This window comes from Sylvia atricapilla, chromosome 29 (assembly GCF_009819655.1).
Source record: "Sylvia atricapilla isolate bSylAtr1 chromosome 29, bSylAtr1.pri, whole genome shotgun sequence".
NCBI lineage: Eukaryota > Metazoa > Chordata > Aves > Passeriformes > Sylviidae > Sylvia > Sylvia atricapilla.
The window spans coordinates 1,309,627-1,335,027 of NC_089168.1; the positions used below are offsets into that span (position 1 = coordinate 1,309,627).

The window sequence follows — 25,401 nt, forward strand, 5'->3', positions numbered from 1 at the left end:
TTCTCCACCACCAATGCACCCACCAGAGCTCAAACCTCCACCACCTGGGCTTCCTCCATATCCAGAGCTGATTCCTGCTCCAGAACTGCTCCCACCACTGCCAGAGCCGGATCCGTACCCACCAGAGCTGTGACCACCTCCAGAGGTGGAGCCTGTCCTGCCAGAGCCACCACCTCCATACCCTGAGCTCCCTCCATACCCTGAGCCTCCTTCTCCTCCACCAATGCAGCCACCACTGCCATAACTGGATCCCCCATGACCTGAGCTTCCTCCTCCTCCAGAGATGGAGCCTCTCCTGCCAGAGCCACCTCCATACCCTGAGCCTCCTTCTCCTCCACCAATGCAGCCACCACTGCCATAACTGGATCCCCCATGACCTGAGCTTCCTCCTCCTCCAGAGATGGAGCCTCTCCTGCCAGAGCCACCTCCATACCCTGAGCCTCCTTCTCCTCCACCAATGCAGCCACCACTGCCATAACTGGATCCCCCATGACCTGAGCTTCCTCCTCCTCCAGAGATGGAGCCTCTCCTGCCAGAACTGCTCCCACCTCCAGAGCTCATCCCCCCACTGTGGGGGCTGCAACTGCCACTGCCAGAGCCATAACCACCAGAGCTGTGACCACCTCCAGAGATGGACCCTCTCCTGCCAGAGCCACCACCTCCATACCCTGAGCTCCCTCCATACCCTGAGCCTCCTTCTCCTCCACAGATGGACCCACCACTGCCATAACTGGATCCCCCATGACCCGAGCTTTCACCACCTCCAGAGATGGAGCCTCTCCTGCCAGAGCCGCTCCAGCTTCCAGAGCTCATCCCCCCACTGTGGGGGCTGCAACTGCCACTGCCAGAGCCATAACCACCAGAGCTGTGACCACCTCCAGAGATGGACCCTCTCCTGCCAGAGCTTCCTCCGTAGCCTGACCCTCCTCCATACCCTGAACCCCCTTCTCCACCACCAATGCACCCACCAGAGCTCAAACCTCCACCACCTGGGCTTCCTCCATATCCAGAGCTGATTCCTGCTCCAGAACTGCTCCCACCACTGCCAGAGCCGGATCCGTACCCACCAGAGCTGTGACCACCTCCAGAGGTGGAGCCTGTCCTGCCAGAGCCACCACCTCCATACCCTGAGCTCCCTCCATACCCTGAGCCTCCTTCTCCTCCACCAATGCAGCCACCACTGCCATAACTGGATCCCCCATGACCTGAGCTTCCTCCTCCTCCAGAGATGGAGCCTCTCCTGCCAGAGCCACCTCCATACCCTGAGCCTCCTTCTCCTCCACCACCAATGCAGGCACCACTGCCATGACTGGATCCACCACTGCCTGAGCTTCCTCCTCCAGAGATGGAACCTCTCCTGCCAGAACCACTCCCACCTCCAGAGCTCATCCCCCCACTGTGGGGGCTGCAGCTGCCACTGCCAGAGCCTGATCCATAACCACCAGATCTCTGTCCACCTCCAGACATGGACCCTCCACTGCCAGAGCCTCCCTGTCCTCCACCTCCAGACATGGAGCTTCTCCGTCCTCCAGAGATGCTCCCACCTCCAGAGCTCATCCCCCCACTCTGGGGGCTGCACCTCCCACTCCCAGAGCTAGATCCATAACCACCCGAGCTCTGGCCACCTCCAGACATGGAGCCTCCACTGCCAGAGCTTCCCTGTCCTCCACCTCCAGACATGGAGCCTCTCCTGCAGGAGCTGCTGCCACCTCCAGAGCTCATCCCCCCACTCTGGGGGCTGCACCTCCCAGAGCTAGATCCATAACCACCCGAGCTCTGGCCACCTCCAGACATGGAGCCTCCACTGCCAGAGCTTCCCTGTCCTCCACCTCCAGACATGGAGCCTCTCCTGCAGGAGCTGCTGCCACCTCCAGAACTCATCCCCCCACTCTGGGGGCTGCACCTCCCACTCCCAGAGCTAGATCCATAACCACCGGAGCTCTGGCCACCTCCAGATATGGAGCCTCCACTGCCAGAGCTTCCCTGTCCTCCACCTCCAGACATGGAGCCTCTCCTGCAGGAGCTGCTCCCACCTCCAGAGCTCATCCCCCCACTCTGGGGGCTGCACCTCCCACTCCCAGAGGTAGATCCATAACCACCCGAGCTCTGGCCACCTCCAGACATGGAGCCTCTCCTGCCTCCAGAGCTGCTTCCACCTCCAGAACTCATCCCCCCACTCTGGGGGCTGCACCTCCCAGAGCTAGATCCATAACCACCCGAGCTCTGGCCACCTCCAGACATGGAACCTCCATGACATGAACTTCCTCCACTAGATCCTGATCCCTTCCCTCCTCCATAACTTGACCCACCTCCACCAAAGCTAGATCCTCCACCACCAGAGCTGCTGCTACCCTTGGACATGGAGCCTCCACTGCCAGAGCTGGATCCTCCATATCCTAAACCTTTCCCTCCACCAGAGCTGGACCCTCCACCTCCAGACATGCTGCTGCCCTTGGACGTGGAGCCTCCACCGCCAGAGCTGGATCCTCCTCCACAGATGGACCCTCCACTGCCAGAGCTTCCTCCTCCATATCCTGAGCCTTTTCCACCTCCATAACCTGACCCACCTCCACCAGAGCTGGATCCTCCACCTCCAGACATGCTGCTGCCCTTGGACGTGGAGCCTCCACCGCCAGAGCTGGATCCTCCTCCACAGATGGACCCTCCACTGCCAGAGCTTCCTCCTCCATATCCTGAGCCTTTTCCACCTCCATAACCTGACCCACCTCCACCAGAGCTGGATCCTCCACCTCCAGACATGCTGCTGCCCTTGGACGTGGAGCCTCCACCGCCAGAGCTGGATCCTCCTCCACAGATGGACCCTCCACTGCCAGAGCTTCCTCCTCCATATCCTGAGCCTTTTCCACCTCCATAACCTGACCCACCTCCACCAGAGCTGGATCCTCCACCTCCAGACATGCTGCTGCCCTTGGACGTGGAGCCTCCACCGCCAGAGCTGGATCCTCCTCCACAGATGGACCCTCCACTGCCAGAGCTTCCTCCTCCATATCCTGAGCCTTTTCCACCTCCATAACCTGACCCACCTCCACCAGAGCTGGATCCTCCACCTCCAGACATGCTGCTGCCCTTGGACGTGGAGCCTCCACCGCCAGAGCTGGATCCTCCTCCACAGATGGAACCTCCACTGCCAGAGCTTCCTCCTCCATATCCTGAGCCTTTTCCACCTCCATAACCTGACCCACCTCCACCAGAGCTGGATCCTCCACCTCCAGACATGCTGCTGCCCTTGGACGTGGAGCCTCCACCGCCAGAGCTGGATCCTCCTCCACAGATGGACCCTCCACTGCCAGAGCTTCCTCCTCCATATCCTGAGCCTTTTCCACCTCCATAACCTGACCCACCTCCACCAGAGCTGGATCCTCCACCTCCAGACATGCTGCTGCCCTTGGATGTGGAGCCTCCACCGCCAGAGCTGGATCCTCCTCCACAGATGGAACCTCCACTGCCAGAGCTTCCTCCTCCATATCCTGAGCCTTTTCCACCTCCATAACCTGACCCACCTCCAGACATGCTGCTGCCTTTGGACATGGAGCCTCCACTGCCAGAGCTGGATCCTCCATATCTTGAACCTTTCCCTCCTCCAGAACTGGATCCACCACCACCAGAGCTGGACCCCCACCCTGCAGAGCTGCCACCCTTGGTCACTGAGCCTCCACCACCTGAGCTTCCTCCTCCTCCATATCCTTTTCCGCCTCCAGAGATGGACCCACCCAGACCTGAGCTGGATCCACCCCCTCCAGAGCTTCCACCTTTTCCTCCTCCAGAGATCGGCCCTTTCCTTGTACTCCCGCTGGTACCATCTGAGCTCATTCTCCCCTTCACACTTTTTATGCCTCCAAAGACTCCAGTAGCTCTGGCATTGTGGTCAATGACACCTGCGGAAATGGAAATTACGTTCAATTTATTCTTTTTGCCCCAAGAAATTCACAGCTGGGCTGGTTTAAGCATAATCTTTCCTACCCTGGTTTTCATGGACTTATCTTTGAAGGGGCCAACAAGAATCTCCCTTAGAAGACATCAACCTATGAAATATTCTCTCATTTTTCTGGGGTTTTTCACTTTTTTTAAATATAATTTATGTCCTATTCCACCCATGAACACTCAGTGCAGCCTATCTGTTACAAAGACTGAGACTTTGTGTTTCCTTCAGCATCCTCAACTTTTCCACAAATTTTAGGACTAGTTTTTATTTCCTTCCCTTCTGCCCTGTATCAAAAAGACCTATGGGTTAAATGTGGTGTTTCCTATTTCCTCCAAATTTATTAGGAATTAGCCAATAATTCTAAAGCCAGTTGTTATATTAATGTGTGTTCACAAAGTCCCCTTCCCAGCCTTTCCTGAATTAAGATGGGAACTGGGATAGCTTGTTCCAATGGTGTCAAGATGACAAAACAGGACCAGTTTTCTTTTAAAAACCCTGAGAAAATCCTTGGGATACTCACAGATCGTGGCCGGTGATCCTTCCTGGATCCTGTGGAGGAAATGTGACACTGAGGTAAAGCAGCCAATAAAATTGGAATTAAAATTCAGGTTAGTCTTTATCAATGATCTGCAGAAAGGTGACTCCTCCCAGGCCCAGTCCATCTCAGAGATCCCAGTGACAGATCCATGGTCACTTGGTCTGGGTGTTCCACCCAGGATGGATTTTGCCCCCACCTGTTCTCCTCCTCCTCGAGGAGTGATCGATACATGGCGATCTCAATGTCCAGGCCCAGCTTCACGTTCAGGAGCTCCTGGTAATCACGGACAAGCTGAGAAAGATCATCCTTGGCCTGTTGGAGGGCGCTTTCCAGCTCCTGGAGCTTTTCCTGGCCATCTCTGATGGCCGAGCTCCCACGGTGCTCAGCATCTTTAATGGAGTCCTGGAGGCTGGAATTCTGCAGAGGGAACAAAGGGAATATGACCATATCCCATCTGTGAGAGGATTTTATCATAGCATCATGGAATATCCATAGTCAGGAGGGAACCACAGTAATCTTCAAGTCTAGCTCCTAGCCCAGCACAGGAAAACCTCCAAATCCCATAATTTTCATGCTCTCCTAGCATTCCTTGGAAATCAAAAGACTTTCCTCAGTAGCAGAACACTGAAAATACATTAGACTGATTAAATCAACACAATTGAACCCCAATATACATCCCTAAAATCTAAATCTGCTTCATTTAGAAGAGGAAACTTCACCCCTAAGTTTGCCTCTAAATGACTGGCTGCCCCATAATGCACTGAGATCCCATGGAAAAGGGGCTTAAACCATTTAGTCCTGCTGGAAAGTATCAGCTTTACCCTTTTCCTTGTGATTTCAATTTCTGGTTGGAGTCTTTGGATCTGCCTGGCAAGTTCCTGGATTTCCTGGTGACTGTTCCGCAGCTGCTCTCGTTGATTCACCCACATGTTCTGCAGGTCCTGGTACTAAAGGGAAGAGACACAACACATTTTTGGTTTCTTTTCCAACTAGGAGATCTGTGTTCCTGTTTCCCAGGTGTCCACTCACCCTGCCCCTGTACATGGCATCCACTTCAGCTGTGCTCCTGTGAGCAATCCTTTCATATTCCTGCCTGACCTCCTCAATGATTCCATCCATGTTCAGGTCCCTGTGGTTGTCCATGGACAGAATAACATCCGTGTTCCCAACTACCGTTTGCAGCTGGGACAGCTCCTGCATAGAAAATCAGGTTAGGGATCTTTACAGTCCTTGTGGTCCGTCCAGGCCTTTATGAGGAAAAATAGGATCTTGTGGTCAATTTCCCAACGGAATTTCTTTACCTGCAGCACCCCAGTACCACTGTACCCCACCACTTGTAATTTTCAAGGTCGCACCGGACCCCTTTTCACTCACAAAAGACCAAGGATAATTAATTTTCCAAGCCAAAAAATCCCATCCAAGCAAAATTTCTGTGAATCTCCAGAAGGTGTGTCCTTCAAGACTAGAGGGTAAGATTTTAATCACTCACAGCTTCATATAAACACCGGAGGAACTCCAGCTCCTGCCTCAGGATATCCACTCGGACATCAAACTCCATTTTTCCCATGTAGGCACTGTCCAATTCCTGTAAGAAAACCAAAAATCATTGGAATATTTGCATTTTGTTGATCCAAATGCCCCACTGATGTGCAATTCTTGGATATTTTTATAAAGCCTTCATTCCTGGGATCAAATAATGGCATAGAGATCTCAGATTTCATTTGAAAAGCTATGGGAACAAAGAGAAAGTGTTTAAGAGAAAAATTGGCTGAGAAATGAGTGCCACAACTGCAGCAATAAATCTGTTCCTGGGGAACATGAGAAATGGTAAAACACCATTTTTATTCATACTTCTAGTAAAAAGTTGCCTACATTTTCTCTTCTCAGATAGTTTTATTCTTCTAAACCATCTACAGACATTATTTAACATAATAACAACATTCCACCTGGATTGGAGTTGAATGAATAGGGAAAAACCATCATTTTTAAGATATTTGTCCTGAAAAGGAATAATTCATTCTCTAGAGGAAGTAATCCCTCCTCAGTCTCCTTGTTGTTTTCAGTTACATTGGTTAAAATTAGACAAAGCCAAGCAAAAGCTTCAGCTTTTGAGAACCTTGGCAACCACTCAGATATTGTTTTATTTCCAAGGCTTTGATTTTGCTCAGGGTCTCAGGTTAATTCACCTTTTTAAGCTCCACGAACTCCTCCTCCTTGGATGTGCGTTTGTTGATCTCATCCTCAAATCTGGGCAACAGAAGGAGATAGATTATTATCTATTACCTATTATCTATTATTAATTAATCTATTTAATTTATCTATCCATTATCTTTAATTATTGATCTTAATTTTCAAATCAAGTGGACCAGTAAACAACAGAATCACCCAAAGACTGAACATGTTGGGTTTTCATTTTCCTTTAATTGCAATTTCTGGCAAGTGCAAACCCTCTGCAAAAAATGGGGTCAATACAGATTGGTCCTAAATTTAATAATTCTGAACAAAACTTTCCATTTCTCAGAGTTGTAGACAAACATAAATTATCTAAGCCAGAAAAGGTGACAACTCTTTCCAACTTGACCCCAAGCTCCGCTCTATCCCTCCCCACCAGGGCTTCACAAGTGGAATCTTGGGCCACTCACTTCTAGCGCGGAGAAAGAAGAGAAGGGGTCTGGGAAGGAAAGATGATGGGAGAGATCATCACAAACTTTGATTTTCCTCTCATTTTTGGGAGTTCGATCCTTACCAAACTCTTCAAAACTCAAAGTCAAGCCCCATAATGCACCTGCAGCAGAGCAGAGCTAATAAACTCCAAACTCCTGCAGATGCAAGGCTGATCTTTGCCATCCAAGGGCACAATGAGCATCAGCTGGGAAAATCCCTGCACCTCTTTTCCCAGATTTGTGACTATTCACCTGTTTTTATAATCCTCAACAAGCTGGAGCATGTTGTAGGCTTCAGGATCCAGCTGCTCCTTCTGGCTCTGGAGTGTCTCGAGCTGCCGCTGCAGGTTGGTGACATAGGACTGGAAGAAGTTGTTGATGTTCCTGCTCTCCTCGGGGCCAGAGCTTTGCTGCTGCAGAAGTTCCCACTTGGCCAAGAGTGCCTGATTCTGCCGCTCCAGACCTTGCACCTGGAAGTGAAATCAGATCCAGAGGGGCAGCATGTCTCCAGTCGGCATCTCTGCCAAGGAGCCAGGCTGGGAGAGCTGGGGGTGTTCACTTGGAGAGGAGAAGGGAAAGGAGATCCTGAAGCCCCCTCCAGTGCCTAAAGGGACTGCAGGAGAGCTGGAGAGGGACTTGGGACAAGAACCTGGAGGGAATAAATAAGGGGGAATGGCTTCGCACTGCTAGAGGGCAGGGATAGGTGGGATACTGGGAAAAATTCCTCCCAGAGAGGTTGGGGAGGGCCTGGAATGGATTTCCCAGGGGATGCTTCATTCCTGGAAGTGTCCAAGGCCAGGTTGGATGGTGATTGGAGCAGAGGGGTCTATTAGAAGTTGTTCCTGCCCATGGCAGAAACTGGATGATCTTTAAGGTCCCTTCCAATCCAAATCACTCCACAATTTCTAAAATATTGACCAGGTGATAACCTAGACACCTGAAAGTTTAGGAGGCAAAGAAGAGTCACAGACATGCTAATTTTTCAGGACTATGGAATCTTAAACCTCCTCAGTGTAACTAAAACCTCCTGTCTGGTGAAACAGGAAACCCTGAAGTATCCACATAAAACAGAGAGAAGCAGAGACAGAGATGCCTCCCAGATACCACTGGAAGAGCTTTCGTGGCTGGTTTGAGTAGAAGCAGAAGAGAAGACAAAACTGGAAAGATGGAAAGTCATTAAAGAGCTGAAGATGGACCACCTAGTAGAGGGCAGGGCTTCCAAACCAAGAAGTGATTTGTTTAATAATTCAGAGAAACTGAATTCACTTGCAATTTCTGGCAAGTGCAAACCTCTGCAAGAAGAGGCACTAGAATAGCCTGCTCTTGCAAAGTTTGGCTTTGCTTGAGAAAAAAATACTAACTCATCAAGATGTCCAAGTCCATCACCCATTTTTCCTGCTGGCATCAACAACCTCCAGGCACTGGAATATAGCAATATATATTTCCAGAAACCCCTTTCCTCAAAAGATGAGTGAGTCTATATGCCGGTGACATCCTGACAGTTCATTGTCCTGCCACAGAAGATGATTCCAAGATCTTTATCCCAAGGCAAAAAGTGATTCACACAGCAGCATTTACAGCGACCCATTGTGAGCTCCACAGCAGCCTGTGAGAATTCAGCCATTGGTAGGATTTTTGTGGGAGAAGCTGAAACGTGAGAGTGTCCCTGTGACTCACCTTATACCTCCCCCTTCCCAGATAACAGCACAGAGACCAGAGCTCACCTTCTCGATGAATGATGCAAATTTGTTGTTGAGAGCTTTGATCTGCTCCCTCTCATCTGAGCGCACTCGCTGGAATTCAGGGTCCACCTGGAGCTGTATTGGCCTCAGCAGGTTGGTGTTGACATGGACCTCCTCAATGCCTCGGAGAACTCCAGCCTGTCCCAATCCCTGTCCAACCCCTTGTTCCCCTACTCCAAGGCCCCCTCTGAGCACCTCCCTGCCTGAGCCTCCTCTGTAGGTGCCACCAAGCCCTGTTGCATCACTCTGAAAACCTCCCACAAAATATCCTCTTCCACCAATGCCCCTCTCAGGTTGTCTCCAGCCACCAAACCCAAGGCATCTCCCATATCTTACTCCTTCTCCTCCGTAGCTTCCACCAGTATAGACATTCCTGAACCCTCCAAGGTTGTGGAGGCTCCTGCTGCCATACCCATGCCCAAACCCTCCAAATCTCCCGTCTCCACCACCCAAGGTCCCGCAGTGAGCGGAAGAAGAGCTGAAATTCCCATCCCCATATCTGGAGAAATATCGTCTCATGGCAGCACTTCCAGGAGGGAGAGCCAATGCAGGAGGTGGTGAAACAGGAGGAGAAATGAGAATGAAGGATCCTCAGCTACTCTGGAGGAGTATGGAAGTTCTCCTTTATACGTTCTGGAAGAGCTTGTCTCCATTCCGTGTTAATTAGCAGGTCTCTAATGTTATTGGGTTTGGTTCATCAGCCAGCAATTAATGGCTGCCCGGAGAGGTCAAATAAACACCAACACCAGTGGGGCAGTTGTGAAATTCCCCAAATCCTGCCTGACTCATGAGCTTTGCTGACAGATCTCCTTATCTCATTAGCTTCCATCCGTAATTACAGTTACCCCTGCTCATCCCCAGAGCTCGTTCTCTCCCATATTTCCCCACCTCTTTTGGTATTTCAAGGCCATCAAAGAAGTTTTTTTCTGTTCAAGAGAGAGGGGGAAATATGGGAAATGGATTTGCAGAGAATTCTCAAAGCCTGACAGACAGCTCACATAAGTCTGTATCTGTGTGCAAACTTTGAGATAGAAAATGCTGACTTAGAAATTCCACAGAATAGGACAGACATTGTTGAGAAAGAAATGAAACTGGAAAAAAGTTTCAAATTATGGCATTGCAAATAGGACTAGATACTTTGTAGAAATAGAATTATGAAAGGTGCATTGTAGTAGGACCCATGAGGGGCAATTTTAGATGATTGGCTTTAAGGCATTAACAGCATTGCGTGGCAAAAGCTGATAGGCGAAGAAATGCTTATAATGTATTGTAATTAGGAAATAGTTGGCTTCTGATTGTGATGGTGTGAATTATAACATCTATATTGTCTCACCCTTCACATGAGACTGAAGATGGTTGCCCCATCTCAGTTGCCCCATCCCTGGGTCAGAAAAAGGTATAATCCAACATCAAGGGGCACAAGATCTTGATGGTCCTTGAGAGTGCCTAACCTCCCTTCACCATATCACCAGGAGCACCTACTGCAGCCTTTGCTTCTCATTCCTGTTCTTCTTTCATTTCCAGAATGTCCCAGGAGCAACTTTTGCTTCTTATTATAGGGAGGATACCTCACTCTCCCCATCTCTGTACAAGACTTCACCTTTCCAACATTCAGTGACCATGGACATAAGGAAAAGCATTTGAGAGCCAAACCCTACTGCTGGCAGCACCACTTGGGGCTCCAGCCTAGATTAATTTCTCAAGAAGTCGCTGAGATGGTGTTCCTCCAAAACCACCTCTGGAACCACTTCCCCATGGGAAGAACCTCCTCTTTGTTCCTTACATGACCTTAGGAGGAGCTGGACTTAACCTAGCAGGATCGTCTTCCTCCCAAAGGAGCTGGATGAAGCCAGGCTGAGAATCTATCTGTTATATAGAGGTTCTGTGGTCAGGGCTGTGCAATCCTGGCTCCATTTGGAAAGTGCCTTATAAATTCCCTAAATTAGGGGTATGTAGCTAGAGGTTATTAAAACAGCTGGAATATTTCTAGACAAGTAGACAAGACTTTGGATGCTCAGTGAGGCTTTTCTCACCTGGAAACACAGTTTTTGTCAGGAAAACAGTTGAGAAATCCAATTTTCTCTACCAAAATCCCCTACTTCAGCTTACACCAGGAACAGCCAAACCAGTATCTCAGATCTTCCTTCTGTGCTAACTTTGTAATTAAATTTTACTCATTATCTACCTTTCCTGAAGAAATTCAACCAGATTTCCAGCTGATTTCCCATTTATATAAACCTGTATAAAAACCTGACTTGGATTGAGAATTCTATCTCCTGCAGGAATTTATTATGTTGAGCATTGAAAAATGGTGCGATTACCAAGATTTTAAAAGCCAGGGAGAGAGGAGGGGATTCTTAAAGGAGAAAGGAAAGGTTGGAGCCAGGTGGGGGTCTGACTCTTCCCTGGTTATGAGTGACAGAATGAGAGGAAATGGCCTCAAATTGTGTCAGGTTTAGACTGGAAACTGGGGGAAATTCCTTCCTGGAAAGGGTTGTCCAGCCCTGTCACAGCTGCCCAGGGTAGGGCAGGGGTGGAGTTCCCATCCCTGGAAGTGTCCAAGAAATGTGTGGATGTGGCACTTGGGGACACTGTCCATAGTGGCTTTGGCAGTGCCAAGGGAATCATTGGACTTGATGATCCCAAACTAAAAGATTCTGAAGGGCTGGTGCTGGCTGCACTATGATTCCCCCCTCCACCCCTGCTCACTTTGTCAGTGCCTCTCTCTGGAGCTATGCTGGGCAATATTCCAGGTAATCCCCCTGGATCATGAAAGGAAGTGTTGTGACCCCAGAGAGTGAGTAGCCACAGGTCCCTGTGGAACACTGGTGAGAGAAGTGTCCATCCCAAAATCCTGCCCTGTGCAGCAGCTGAAGTGAACCATGCATGAATTCTGAGCTTTCCGTGGCAGCTGGAGCCCAGAGCCAGAGGGAGGAGAGCAGCCATCCCACCCCACGTGCTGTAACCTGGAGCGTAGGCAGCTGTTGTGATCAGAGCTGGCACCAGATCAGCCTTGGCAACACATCCCAACCACACCTGGACCTGTCAAGCTGGCACCAGAAGCAGGGATGCATCCCAAGGGATGTCTGTGCATCCTGTGGATGAAGGGGGAACTTCCTGTCATTCCTTCCTCTTTCTGACACAGCTGGGACAAAGGAATTACAGGTTCATCCATCATCATTCCCAGGGAGATGGATTTTCGTGGGGTCAGGGCATTGCAACCACAGGGTCAACCTGGCTCTTTGTCTTGGGATTTTAAGAATAAATTTAAATTTCATCCCAAAACTTGGTCCATTAAAATTGTCCACCTGGGCCACTTGTGCAGCTGCTGGAGCAGGGACTGAGGGCCCTTGTGCTGTTCTGCCTGTCCCAAGCAGTCTCTAGGGCAGGTGGTGAAGGTAAGGAAGGTGGGAAAGCTCCTCCCACCTGGAAAAACCTCTGAGAACAATGATATGAGTGTGGTTTTTTGTGGACAATGAAGGAACAAGGAGAGCACTGGAATGGACATGTTGGAAATATCCAAAAATTTAGAGACAGACCCAAACTGGAGCTTTCTGAACACAACTGGGACAGGAATCTGCCAAACTCCACCACCCTCATCCACCTCTGTCCACCTTCAAATCACACCCTAAATGGTACTAATAAATCCAAGTTCTCAGGCTGATACTCAAGGAGACGCCTTAACATTCCCACAGGATCATCTAAATCAGCTCCCATGGAATGGTCTGGGTTGGAAGGGACCTTAAAGCTCATCCAGTACCTGCCATGGGCAGGAAGAACTTCCACCATCCCAGGCTGCTCCAAGCCCCATCCAACCTGCTCTTGGACACTTCCAGGAATGAAGCATCCCCTGGGAAATCCATTCCAGGGCTCCACCTCCCACTCTGGGAGAAATTCCTTCCCAATATCCCACCTATCCGTGCTCTCTGGCAGTGGGAAGCCATTCGTTCTTGTTTTTTTCCATCCAGGCTCTTGTCCCAAGTCCCTCTCCAGCTCTCCTGGAGCCCCTTTAGGCACTGGAAGGGGCTCCAAGGTCTCCCTTCCACCAGACCAGGTGGAAGCCCCATCCAACCTGTCCTTGAGCACCTTCAGAGATGAGGCAGCCATACATTCTTTAGAAAATAGAAATAAAAAGAACTAAAAGAAAAGGGGGAAAAAAGAACTACAGAAAACACAAAACTTAAAATTACTAAAATCCAGAGAGAGTCCCAGAAAACCAGATCCTAAATATAAATTAAGGATATTTACAAGCCCCACTTGTAATGTGGGCAGAACAGCGTAAATAAATAAGAATATCAATGCACTTCTGACTGTTCAAGAAGTACTGCCAGAGCCATACAGTAGCACATGAAGAAATCCAGTATTTAAATTTAATAACTGCCCCAGTGAAGGAGATAAATGAGCACTGAGAGAGATCTTGATCTCTAGCTCCCAAAGTTCCTGCATAATTAGGGCCCTCAGTCACTTGGAACTGGGGCTGGGATGACACAGACACAATCATAAAAATGCCTTTTGCCCACAAACTTTCCTTTTCTCCCCCCCTCCTTCCCTGGAATAACCACAACCTCTCCCTGTGGTCAGTGAAGGCAGCAAGGACTTGGAGAAGAGAAAAAAAAAAAGAGATAAATGTAAAAATCCTTGTGTTTCTTGCAGAACAAGAGGTGAAACGTTGGTGCTCTTCCAAAGTTTATCCTATTTTAAGCCTGAGGTTTCCCAGCTGCAAGAATATATTGTTCTACTGATGCAGATATTCCAAAGTGGAACCCACATTCATCATTTAGAGGCAGGGAGACCAAATGGAATTTCCCTCACACAGACCTAGATCTGGGTGAGACTGGAAGTTGCTATTAAATCACAGGAAAAAAAATCTCTCTGTCAGGGAACATTTTGAATTCCATGAATTCTCAACACTTTGTGGTAAATTGTGACATTTCCTGGTGAGAAAGCTGTAACTGGAGGGGATCTGGGAAGGCCCTAAATGGGAGGGATTTTTCCTGCACAGACAGACAGAGCTCAGGTGGTTGGGAATGATTTTGGTGAGGGGATATCTTCTTTTGCCTTTGTTGAACAGCAATGCTTTATGGAAACACTCTGCTGGAATTGGCAGAATCCAGGGCAGATAAGGAGGAACAAGACCCATCACTGGGTCACTCCATCAGGAGCTGCTCCAAAACATGAATGGGAGGAAGCAGCTGATGGACCACGGAATCCCAGAGCAGGAGGAATCGCTCTGCTGCCACAGAGGAATTTTATTTGGAGGGGAAGAAGGACAAGAGTAGATGAAGTAGAGACCAGGATCTCTGGCGCAGCATGGAACAACACGGTTAAAGTTGGAATAAAGCCCAAGCTCCAATGAGAGCAAGGGAAGAAAAAGAGATCAGCGTGGGAAGGGCTGGCAAGCCCTCAAAGAGCAGGAGGAGCTTCCCCAGAGCCAGAAACATCCGTGCAGGGAATGGCCACAGCCTTTCCCTCTGATCAGCAAATGCAGGAAGATTCTGAAAGGACGAAGCAAGGGAAATGTCAAAAATGTGGTTGTTTGTTCAGAAAAATAAAAGGTGAAATGCCCTGGTTATGGCTTCATACTGGAATTTTGACTTCGAAGAGGCTAGCAGGAGCTTCCAGGGTGGATTCCACCTGGAGTGGGGAGGGAGGTCAGCTCCAGGGCTGGACAGTCCCAGTGTCGTGTCCCTGAGGGAGGGGGTCTCTGGTGAGGCTCATTAGGGACCAACAACCTGAAATCTGACTTTAACTTGTGATCCCGTTAACAAGGGACTGATGGCTCTTTTAATCTCTTTTAATAAATGGTTCGTGATTTGGGGCTGACAGGAAGGTAAACAAGCCAATAACTTCCTCAACAACACCCATGATATTAAATCATCAATTCAGAAAATAACAACATAATTACAATATTGGTTAATCTCCTCTTTCCCTAACAATAATGTGAAAGTTTATTAATTAAATTGAATATTATTTGTGAATACACTGAAGTCATTTTTCTGTTGCTGTTATTATTAACAGTGGTGGCAAGTGGACGAAGAAGCTCATTAATTTTTCTGCTTAATTGGCTAATGCCAAGTACCAGCCTCTGATCCCCAAGATCTCTGACAGGATGAGCGTGTCCCGGTGCCTCCACATACAGCTGATGCCCTCGGGCTCAGGCGAGGTGCTGGAACAAGGCAGAGATAAAATCTCCAAAGGGTTTCAGAAGGAGTAGGTGGAGGAGGAAAGGCAAGACCTGCAGAGAAAAAAAAATATTAAAATAAGGCAAGAAAGCCCAAAGAGGATGAGGAGGGAACTGGATTGAACGTCAGGTTAAATGCACTAGGAGAAATGACTTTTTTTTTGCTATGTTCAGGTTTCTCAGCAGAAAAATGGTCAATGCATGTGGCAGTCATGATATAAATTGATTTTTGTTTCTATTAGGGCAGGATTTTGATGAGGATCTCCAGGTGACCCAACAATCAGAGGTCTCAGGAACCTCTTCACTTGCTCCCCCAAGTTAAGAAGAGCCTGAGAGTGTTCAGCAGCTCCAAAAGCTGGTGTGTGAGAATGATTTTGAGAATGATTTTAATCTTATCCTGTCCCACAGGAAGCTGAAGCAGCTGGAGTGAATTCTGGCAGATGTTCCAAAGGCAGTAAACAAGGTGATTACTGACCTCCCAGGAAGTGGGTCCGGTGCTGCCTTCTGGGGGTAGCGTCAGCCCCAGGAGGGTGACCCCACCCAGCAGCTCCACCTGGGCCGGACTCCGAGCTCATAATTAGCCCACTCAAGGTCAGACTTTGCAATCAATTGAGTAAATCCCTCTATTGATGGATCCGAATTGCTGTGGTTGCCTCTGCAACAACAGAAGGAACAGCCACAGGACAAGGAGGTAAGCGCAGAAAAGGTAAAGCTGCACAAAAAGGCCCAAACCAGTGAAGATTCCAGTGTAAATCTCCTGCCTGGGGAGGGAAAGATCTGAGGATTGGGTGGGGAAGGCCAGTTTAAGGGCTTTGACAGGTATAGAATCCTGGAATATCTCGAGTTCTGGAAGGGACAGACAGGGATCATCAAGTCCAGCTCCTGGCCTTGATCAGGAGAATCCCAGCAGTTCCAGGCCTGAGAGCTTTGTTCAACACAGGGAGGATTTGGAGCTGCTGGAGAGAGTCCAGAGGAGGCCACGGAGCTGCTCCGAGGGCTGGAGCCCCTCTGGAGCCAGGCTGGGAGAGCTGAGGGTGTTCACCTCACTGCAGAGAGACCTTGGAGCCCCTTCCAGGGTCTAAAGGGGCTCAGGAGAGCTGGAGAGGGGCTGGGGACAAGGGATGGAGGGACAGGACACAGGGAATGGCTCCCACTGCCGGAGGGGGAGAGTTAGGTGGGATGTTGGGAAGAGGGTTGTGAGGCCCTGGAATGGATTTCCCAGAGGATGCCCAATGGAAAACAATCCAGGTAAAGGGCTCGACTACTTGGCCGCTGGCCCAGCCTTTACCCCAGGGGGTCACAAACACTGCAGAGCCCCCCGCCCCCAAAATGGGAGAACTCCTTCAGGGGGTTTGTGGGGGAGGAGGGCGGCCCCAAGGCCCCCGGGACCAGCAGGAGGTCCTTGTCCAAGGCTGACACACAGAGCAGTTCCCATTTCAGCTGATTCTGGCCCCAAATAAAATCCTGACTGGATCAGACTCAGCAGAGAACCCGCAGCAGAGAGAGACCCACCACAAACATGGGCACAACCCACCTCTTCTCCTGTCACCTTCCCCCGATTGTCGTCTGGAGTCATGACCTGTAACAGTGGTAGGTTTGTACACAACCCGAAATTCCCATCTCAGCCTGAGCCATGACTTATGAGAAAGTCAATTTGTCATTGACCTGGAGGACGCTGACAGGTTCTGGTGTCAGAGCAGCACCTGGTGGTCACCAGCAGGTTTGGCTGTGTCTGAGAACTTTCCCTTGCACAGGCTCCAAACCTTCCAGTGGCATTTTGTGGCATTTTGTGGCTGTGTCCACCCCCCAGACCAGCGGAGTCCCCAGGCCATGAGAGAGATAGAATTGTTTCAACCCATGCTCCAACAGCATTGGTCAGATAATGTGGGGTTTGAGGTCATGCCTGTAAACCCTACGGAACATCATTCCACTCCAAGGACAGAACCTGGGAGTGTGGAAGGAGGATGAAGCTCAGGGAACCACCACCCTCCCAACTGAAATGGGTAGGAGGGGGAAGAGGAGGAGTGGTCTCTGTCAGCACCAGGTGCGGATGATGCAGTTGCTGTAAATTGTGCAAATCCGGCTCTACCTGTCCCAGCTGGAGCTGAGACAGCCCTGGATGGAACAGGGCTGGGAGGGAGCAGGAGGCACCACATTCCCAGGCATCCAGGTCATGGGGGTGGGTGGGAACAGGTGTTTTGTTCAGAGGAGCAGGGTCAGCATCCAACAGGGGCCAAGTCCAGCAGGAAAAGTGCTCAGATGGGAGCTCAAGCAAATCTGCAGTGAATATTAATTAGATGAAGGGCCCAGATTTTTCTGCGCAGCCACAGATGATGCTCTGAGACAGAGATTCCTTTGGATCCCGGCACAAGTCACCCCTGGAGGCTGGCAGTGGATTCACTCACAAGGAACCCAAGACAAAGTCCAAAGAGCAGGAAAGGAGGTGATGGAGTATCCAGGATTAAACATCAGGAACCCAGTGTGGAAAGCAAAGGGAAGAGCTCCTCTTAGCTAAATTACTTTGGAAGTTGCACAGCTTTAGGTACCTTTGCCGAGTACTTGACCACAGGAGTTTTAAACCTCCTCCTGTTGTGGTCACTGCTTCCATGAGCTGCTGATTTTGGTCTCTCTTGAGGAGATCAGAGAGTTTTCTAGTGTGTATTTGAGTTGTTTTTTAGACCAGTGGAGTTGGAGGTAAAAGAACGGGAGGTGTTTCTGTATGAAGTGCAGAGAGGGGCCCAAAGGATGCTGATCCCCACTTTTAACCTCCTTTAACCTCTCTGCTCCTCAATTCCTTCCCCTGAACGTCCCATCCTCAAGATCCCAAAGGACTCCAGCTGTTCAGGAGAAGTGTGCCAGGTAAACCCCAGCCTGGAGGATGCAGAGAGAGGTCAGTTCACAGGTGACAAACCAGTGCTTCTCATAAAAGCAAATATTTCCTGCTCCCCAGCTCTCCACCATCATCCCCCTGCGAGCCCAAATTGGGGGAGTCTCCTCCACGTTTGCACAATGACCCACCCAGGAGAAAAACCATGGTGGATCCCAAGGCCCTCCCACCATAAACATGATTAGTAACAATTAAAAACTCATTACAGCCCTAATTACAGCCAGTAAAATGCCACTTGGGTTAATTTCCCAAGGAGCTCATAAAACATGGCACAGATTCAGTTTCTTCTCATGTTCTAAAGCAAAAGATCCTTCTCAGCCTGTGCCCTGACCCCAGTGGAGCAATGACATTTCCCTGTCCTCCAACCCCCACCTGGCTGCACCCTCTTTGTCAGGGAATTCTGGAGAGTGAGAAGGTCCCCCCAAGCCTCATTTTCTGCAGGCTGAGCCCCCCCAGCTCCCTCGGTTGTTCCTCAGAGGTTCTCCAGATCCTTCTCCTTGTGTCCAGCCCTTCCCCAGCTCCGTTCCTGTCTCTGGACATGCTCCAGCCCCTCAGTGTCTTTCTTGGCCTCCCTGGATGGGATCCAGCGGCTCTCACAGCGCCCCACAGAGCAGGCAAAGGGTATCCCAACCCTTTCATCCCAGTATGATGCACTGGAGCTATTTCCTTCAACTCCCTTTTTCACGAGTGCATCAGATGGGAATGATAAATCCTGGCACCTCTTGGCTTCTCTCCAGGAAAAACTCAGGGAACTTGGGAAGATCCTGTGGTTTTTGGCAGGATGACATCTGCACCTTTGGCTTCCTGGGCTTCAGCAGGCAGATCTCTGTCCTGTCTGCCACCTTCCTGAGGGTGTCCTCAGGACCCTCCTGGGTCCAAACCTGTCCCTGGACTCTTCCCTGGGATTAGGAAGAGGGCCATGACTTTTTGGTCTTTCCCATCCCAACCTATGACTTTTAGAATCAGAAATGTCAGTTTTGACTCAAACAGGAGGATAAGACACATTGCAGCCTGGTATAAACATCATTCGGAAGTCAGAAGGATGAACTGGAAGGAAATTTGGGGGTAAATAAGAAAACCAGCAGGAAAGTAACACTGGTTCAAATAAAACCAGACATTTCTTCCTTATTTTGCTCATTTAGATGACAAGGACTTGACAATGTTGATCTCCATTTCCATATTTTATCTGCACCAGATCAATCATAGATTCGTGGAATGGTTGAAGTTGGAAAGGACCTTAAATCCCATCTGTTCCCACTCCATATAACACACACTGCAGAGAAGTCAGGGCTGATTCACCTCTCGCTCCTCCCAGAGCTACAGAAGAATCCAGTCAAGCATTAATCAAATTACTTTGGTTGCAATGGCATGTAATTTGGAGAGGGCTAATGACTAATCTGGCTGGGCAACCTGGAGCTCTGATGGCAGGTTCTGGGCTCTGGCATATTCGGCTTATTCTTTCAGGCTGGTTTGTTTTTGTTTTTTTCTTTGTGAGTAATTCGTGTCCACTCAGAGTTGTCAGACCTTCCCACGGTTCACAGATGAGGAGAAGAGTGTAAGAGTGTGTAAGAGCCCAGCCAGACAGGCAGAGGGTGCTGCTCATCCTTGTGCTAGCCCTGGGGAGGATTCAGCCTCCTCACCCTGGCTCCAGCTACCCACTGGAGACTCCTTCATGGCAGGAGTTGGAATGAGATCCTAAAGCTCATCCAGTTCCACCTCCTGCCATGGGCAGGGACATCTTCCATTAAACCAGGTTGCTCCAAGCTCCTGCCCACCCCCAGCCAGCCCAAACTCTAAATGGGAATAATGAATTCCAGTTCGCAGGGTGATGCTCAAGGAAACACCTTGAGCATCAAGATCATCTAAAGACAATCTTGTCTTGAGACAAGACCATCTAAATCAGCTCAAAATAGGATCATGGAAGAGTTTGGATTGGATAGGATCTTAAAGCTCATCCCATTCCACCTTCTGCTCTGGGCAGAAATACCTTCCACTATCCCAGGTTGCTCCAAGCTCCATCCAGCTTGGCCTTGGACACTTCCAGGGATAGGGCAATCTCAAGAAAATCCATTCCAGTGCCTCACCACTCTCATGGGGAGGAATTCCTTCCCAACATCCCATCTGACTCTCCTCTTTTCCAGTTTGAAGCCATCACCTCTTGTCCCATCTCGCCCTTCTCAAGTCCCTCTCCAGCTCTCACGGAGCTCCTTGGAAGGGGCTCAAAAGTCTCCTTTCCGTTCTCCCCAGGTGAGCACCCCCAGCTCTCCCAGCCTGGCCCCAGAGGGGTTCCTGCCCTCAGAGCAGCTCCATGGCCTCCCCTGGGCTCTCTCCAGCAGCTCCACATCCTCCCTGTGCTGGGCCCCAGGGCTGGAGCAGCTCTGCAGGTGAGGTCTCACCTGAGCAGGGCAGAACACCCCTGCTGCTGCTGTTGGGGGCTGAGCCCAGGCTCGAGGGGTCTCTGGGCTGGGGCAGGTTCAGTGCTCACCCTCCAGCACCCCCAATTCCTTCTCACAGGGCTGCTCTCAATTCTTTCCCTGTTCAGTCTGTTTGTCCTGCAATCATTCTGATCCAGGGAAAACCCACGTTTCCCCTCCCCTGGGGAGTGTTGAGTGATGAGACAACACAAAAATATCTTCATCTCTCTGCAGTTTATTGGTATTCTGAAGGACCCTAGGGCCATGGCACTGGCAGGAAGCAGCCGATTCACATGACAGAAGGGGGCAACAGGGCCACACGCTCCAGGCAGGAAGGAGAGGAGGGAAAGGATCCATAAAACATTAAAGCTGCCAAATTACTCCACCTGGGGAAGGTGGACAACTCCAGAGACCTGCTTCTCACTCCTAAATCTGACTGTGGGACATCATCTCCTTCCTTCTGTTCATGTGGGCTCCTGACACAGCTGAAGCAGGGTGTGGGGGACCCATGGGGGGCATGGGGGAAACACAGGCCTTAAAAAGTGGCAGGGAAGAGCAGTTTTCCACAGGCTCCTCCTCAGCTGGTGCAGCAGCCCCGGGAAGCTTTGCAGTGCTGGGGAGCCACAAGGGGGATGTTTCACCCCAGTGGGGCTCAGCGAGGGCCAGCCTGGGCCAGAGGAATGTGTCTCATTTTCAATCTCACTTTGGGGACATTTCCCTCAGAAACAGTTTGTTTCCTCCTGAATACTGATGGGGATGGAAAGGGCTGTGCTGCTGATGGGAGGAAGAGGAAGGAGCTGCTTTCCCTGGGAGAATGGAGGAGAAGGCTCAGTATTTGACCCCAGAGGATTTGACTGTCGTGGTGGTGACGCATCTTCGCACAGAGGAGGAGCCCCCCCCGGCCATGAAGTTGCCACCTGCAGTGCTGCACATCCTCCCGCTGCCAGAGGAGAAGCCACCAGTGATGATCCCTCCTCCCACACCACAGCTGCCGCCAAGGATGTTCCCACTGCCAACTGTGCACACTCCTCCTCCACCCAGGCCATTGCTGGCTCCAAAGCTGCCAGATCTGCCTCCGCACACAGTGGTTCTGCCCACCACAGCTGGAAAATAGGGAGAGGCTAATTGAATACCAGGCAACATCCTAGGAATCTTCACAAAACCAAGGATAAAGGTAATTCTGCAGAGAAAACAACGTGCGAATACTTACAGACATTCACATTGGAGGGGTTGTCTAAGCAGAGCCTGTGTAGGAAGAGGAACAGCACTTGTAAATCTAGATACAGTCAGAAGCAAAACTCTTACCCAAATGTTCCTTTTATATTCTGTTTCATATAAGATCAATCAGGCCTGCTGAGAAATATTCCCTATGGGGACCAGGTTTCTGTTTTGAGCTTCAAAATTTGGAGGAATAAATGAAAGCGATCAGATTTCAATGTTACATGTGAGGGATGATTAAAGATGAATCTGACCCAAGCGGAGACAGAACCCTGGCCCAGGCCATGGTGGGAGGTCTCACCTGTTCTCCTCCCCCTCCAGCAGCTTCCTGTACATGGCAATCTCAACGTCCAGTGCAATCTTGATGTTCAGCAGCTCCTGGTACTCCTTCAGCAGGCGAGCTAGCTCCTCCTTGTCCTTATTCAGGGCACATTCCAGCTCTTCCAGCTTCCTCCTGGCATCTTTGGTGGCCATCTCCCCCCTCTCCTCAGCCTCAGCGATGGCTGACTGCAGATGATGATTCTGTGCAGAACAAAATAAATTTCTTAATTCTCTCTGCTCACCCGCTACTGGAGCATCCTCATGGGACAAACTGGAGGGAGAACAGGAGGAACCTGTGAGATACTGGCCAATCCCCACCTGCTTCTTCACGTTCTCAATCTCTGTCCGCAGCCTCTGGACATTCCTGGACAACTCCTGGATCTCCATCTTGGTGTTGCGGAGGCTGTCCCCGTGCCTGCCAGCAGTGTTCTGGAGCTCTTCATACTATAGGCATGGGGATAAAGACTCCAGTCAGGGACACAGCTGACCAAAAAACTCAACGGTTCCCATGTTCCTGGTGCCTCAACCCCCACCCAACTCACCCGGCTCTGGTACCAGGCCTCGGCCTCAGCCCGGCTGCTCTGGGCGATCTGCTCGTACTGGCGCCGAACCTCCTCGATGATACTGTCCAGGTCCAGGTGCCGGTTGTTGTCCATGGATACCACCACAGACAGATCCCGGCTGATTGTCTGCATCTGAGACAGCTCCTGCAACCAAGACATGAGTCAGAGGCACCATCTCAAGCCTAAATCCAGCCACAAGCCCCGTCCAACCTCAGGGTCCTTGGCCACCACACATCTGATGAAAAGTTTGCACACACACACACACATCCCCTTCCTGGAGAAGAGAGAGCTCCTACCTCCTCATAGATGCACCTCAGGAAGTTGATTTCATCTGTCAAAGCTCCCACCTTGGCTTCCAGCTCAACTTTGGTCATGTACGCACAGTCCACATCCTAAAGGAAAGATCCCAGAACTGGACCACAGCTTCCTCTCAGCACACAAGAGCTGTTGACTCTTCCTGTTTGGTTCTGCCCATCTTGGAGCTGAGACCTTCCCATGTCTTTACCTCCTGTCCCCCCTCACCCTATCCCCGCTGGTGTCTCACCTTCTTCAGCACCACAAACTCATTCTCGGCAGCCGTGCGACGGTTGATCTCCTCCTCATACCTGTGGTGGGGGCAGGACAAGGTGAGACTCTGAGACCCCTGGTCACTCCACCCACAGGGTCTCAGCACCAGCTCCACTCTCCTGGCTGGTCCCTCCCTGCCTTGTCCTCACACTCACTTGGTTTTGAACTCCTCCACGTACTGCCTCATGTTCTGCAGCTCTGACTCCAGCTGGCCCCGCTGCCCCAGCAGAGACTCCAGCCTCCTCCGCAGGTTCTGGATGTAATTCTCAAAGATCACATCCAGGTTCTTCCTCGGGCCAGATGGCCCTTGCTGCTGGAGCAGCTCCCACTTGGTGGAGAGCACCTTGTTCTGCTGCTCCAGGAATCGGACCTACAGCCAACGAAGGTGTGTGAAACATTCACCAGAGACACATCCTACTGCTTAAACCTCCTGGGAGCTTTGGGAGGCCATGGGAGTCATTCCCCAAAATCTTAACAGGACCATTGCTTCCAAGGGGACTATTCCTCCCTTTTTTCTCCTTTTTTTTCCCCCTATTATCCTTAAATTCTCCTCTTTTATCCTCCTGTATTTCTACTCTCTTTTTTTGTTGTTGTTGTGGTTTTTCTGGGGGGGAGGGCAGCTACTGAAATGCTTCCATTCCAATCTTACAAGTTATTTCCAACACTGGTCTGGATTTTTTACATTAATTTTCTGCATCAGATCCTTTTTGACTTTCCAGTGAATGAAATCTCATTGGTCTCCATATTCAAGAACATTCCTCTTATGAGACACAGATATTATTCCATATACACATTATATATTTAAAAACCATAGAACACGCTTATAACCAACCTTCTCCCAGTTCAGATAATTTAAAGGGAACTCATCTGCGCTTAAACTGAAACAAGAAACAGTTGCAAATTTTTTTAAATTTCATTCCTAGATTTTAAGTTCCTTGAGAAAAAAGTTATCCCAGAAAAAGGATAGACTTAAAGGAACACTTTTCGGTCAGTGAGTATATCCCCATCCCTTTGGCCTGTCTGCACTGGAGAGAAAACAAACATGCATCCACCAAACCTGAATAAAGTTGTTCCATTTCTCTGTGGATGCTAATTTTTGACACTTCCTCAGGAGGAAACCAGACGGAACCCAATGGAAACAATCACAGCCCAACACTAAGCTGAGAAGGATATTTCCCTCTCCAGAGCACAAGGAATTTCTGCAGTTTTCCCATTCCCAAGCAAATTCAGCTCCAGCCTCTCACCTTGTCAATGAAGGAGGCAAACTGATTGTTCAGAGTCTTGATCTGCTCCTTCTCCTGGCACTTCACTAGCTGGATCTGAGGGTCGATGTCAACATGGACCGGCCGCAGGAGGGTCGGGTCCACCTGCACTGGCTGGATGCCTCCAGGGAACCCAGGGCCACATCTGACGGAGCCACCAAAGCCGCCCATTCCTCCACCAACAACACCTCCTCCAATGCCACCAAATCCTCCTGGAAATCCTCCACCAAAGCCACCGATTCTACATCCATAGCCACTGCCGTAAGTGCTGCCCATGGAAATCCTTGTGCTGCCTCCCAGGTTGTGGAGGCTCCGGCTGCTGAATCCTCCACAGCGTCCGCTGCCACCTCCATACCCCCTGGATGTGGAGAATGAGCTGTAGCTGATCCTGCTCCGGCCGCCGCCTCCAAAGCCACCACCAACAGCAGAGCAGGAGCTGAATCCCCTTTTGCTCCCAACTCCAAAACTCCTGCAGACAGACTGACGAGACATGGCTGGTTCTCCTCAAAAGAGCCAAGAATGGAGAAGCTGAGGAGATCGACAGAGCAGATCTGGTGCTGAGGGCAGAGAGAAGTGCTCAGTCTTCTCTGGCTCCACTGCTCCAGGCATTCCCTTTTATCTGCTCCTGGAGGTGGGCTGGGACAGCTTGGGTGTGAAGAGGAAACAAATTTACTGTCTTCATCAGCTTGGTGCGGTTAACAGATTTTTGCCAAATTGGTGACTCCACCCAGAAATCCGCTTTGCCATGCAGAAGGAGAAGCAGGAGCACCAAGGCAAGTCTCTGTGAGTAAGTGGACTCCCATATCTTTATGTCATCTGGAAAAATATGTTTTACAATGATGTTGTCATGTTCTTCCCTCCTCCCTGCCTGCTCCTAATGACTCCACAGGTTGTCTGACTACAGATATTTTGCCTGACACTCCACACCAGGCAAGGATTTGGGTGAAACCCAGATAGAATGAGGCTTTCACAATTCCCCCAAGCACACCCCTAATCTCCTTGTTAAGCAAAAAATTCCCAATGACTTTCCGAGTGAAAAAATGCCACATCATTAACATTTAATGGGTGTCAGCATTTCTGTTTTGTCTGGAAAGGGGCTGCT

General features: G+C 50.0%; 3 protein-coding genes across 3 annotated transcripts; all 3 read right to left on the reverse strand.

Moving 5' to 3' along the window:
* Positions 1-2,396: 2,396 nt before the first annotated feature.
* Positions 2,397-3,581, reverse strand: LOC136372698 (fibrous sheath CABYR-binding protein-like). Its single transcript, XM_066337425.1, has one exon. The coding sequence runs from the start codon at positions 3,579-3,581 to the stop codon at positions 2,397-2,399; it is 1,185 nt and encodes a 394-aa protein (XP_066193522.1).
* A 305-nt stretch (positions 3,582-3,886) lies between these two features.
* On the reverse strand, positions 3,887-9,296 carry LOC136372699 (keratin, type II cytoskeletal 1-like). The gene is made up of 9 exons (XM_066337426.1): positions 9,223-9,296; positions 8,869-9,100; positions 7,397-7,614; positions 6,668-6,728; positions 5,971-6,066; positions 5,580-5,675; positions 5,303-5,428; positions 4,678-4,898; positions 3,887-3,896 (listed from the first exon to the last, which is right to left on the reverse strand). The coding sequence occupies exons 1-9, from the start codon at positions 9,294-9,296 to the stop codon at positions 3,887-3,889; spliced, it is 1,134 nt and encodes a 377-aa protein (XP_066193523.1).
* Positions 9,297-20,972: 11,676 nt separating this feature from the next.
* Positions 20,973-24,806, reverse strand: LOC136372795 (keratin, type II cytoskeletal 6B-like). The gene is made up of 9 exons (XM_066337588.1): positions 24,282-24,806; positions 23,193-23,407; positions 23,015-23,075; positions 22,767-22,862; positions 22,450-22,614; positions 22,226-22,351; positions 21,888-22,108; positions 21,579-21,613; positions 20,973-21,471 (listed from the first exon to the last, which is right to left on the reverse strand). Exons 1-9 carry the CDS (start codon positions 24,789-24,791, stop codon positions 21,197-21,199), a joined length of 1,704 nt encoding a protein of 567 aa, XP_066193685.1. The 5' UTR covers positions 24,792-24,806; the 3' UTR covers positions 20,973-21,196.
* Between the last annotated feature and the right edge of the window lie 595 nt (positions 24,807-25,401).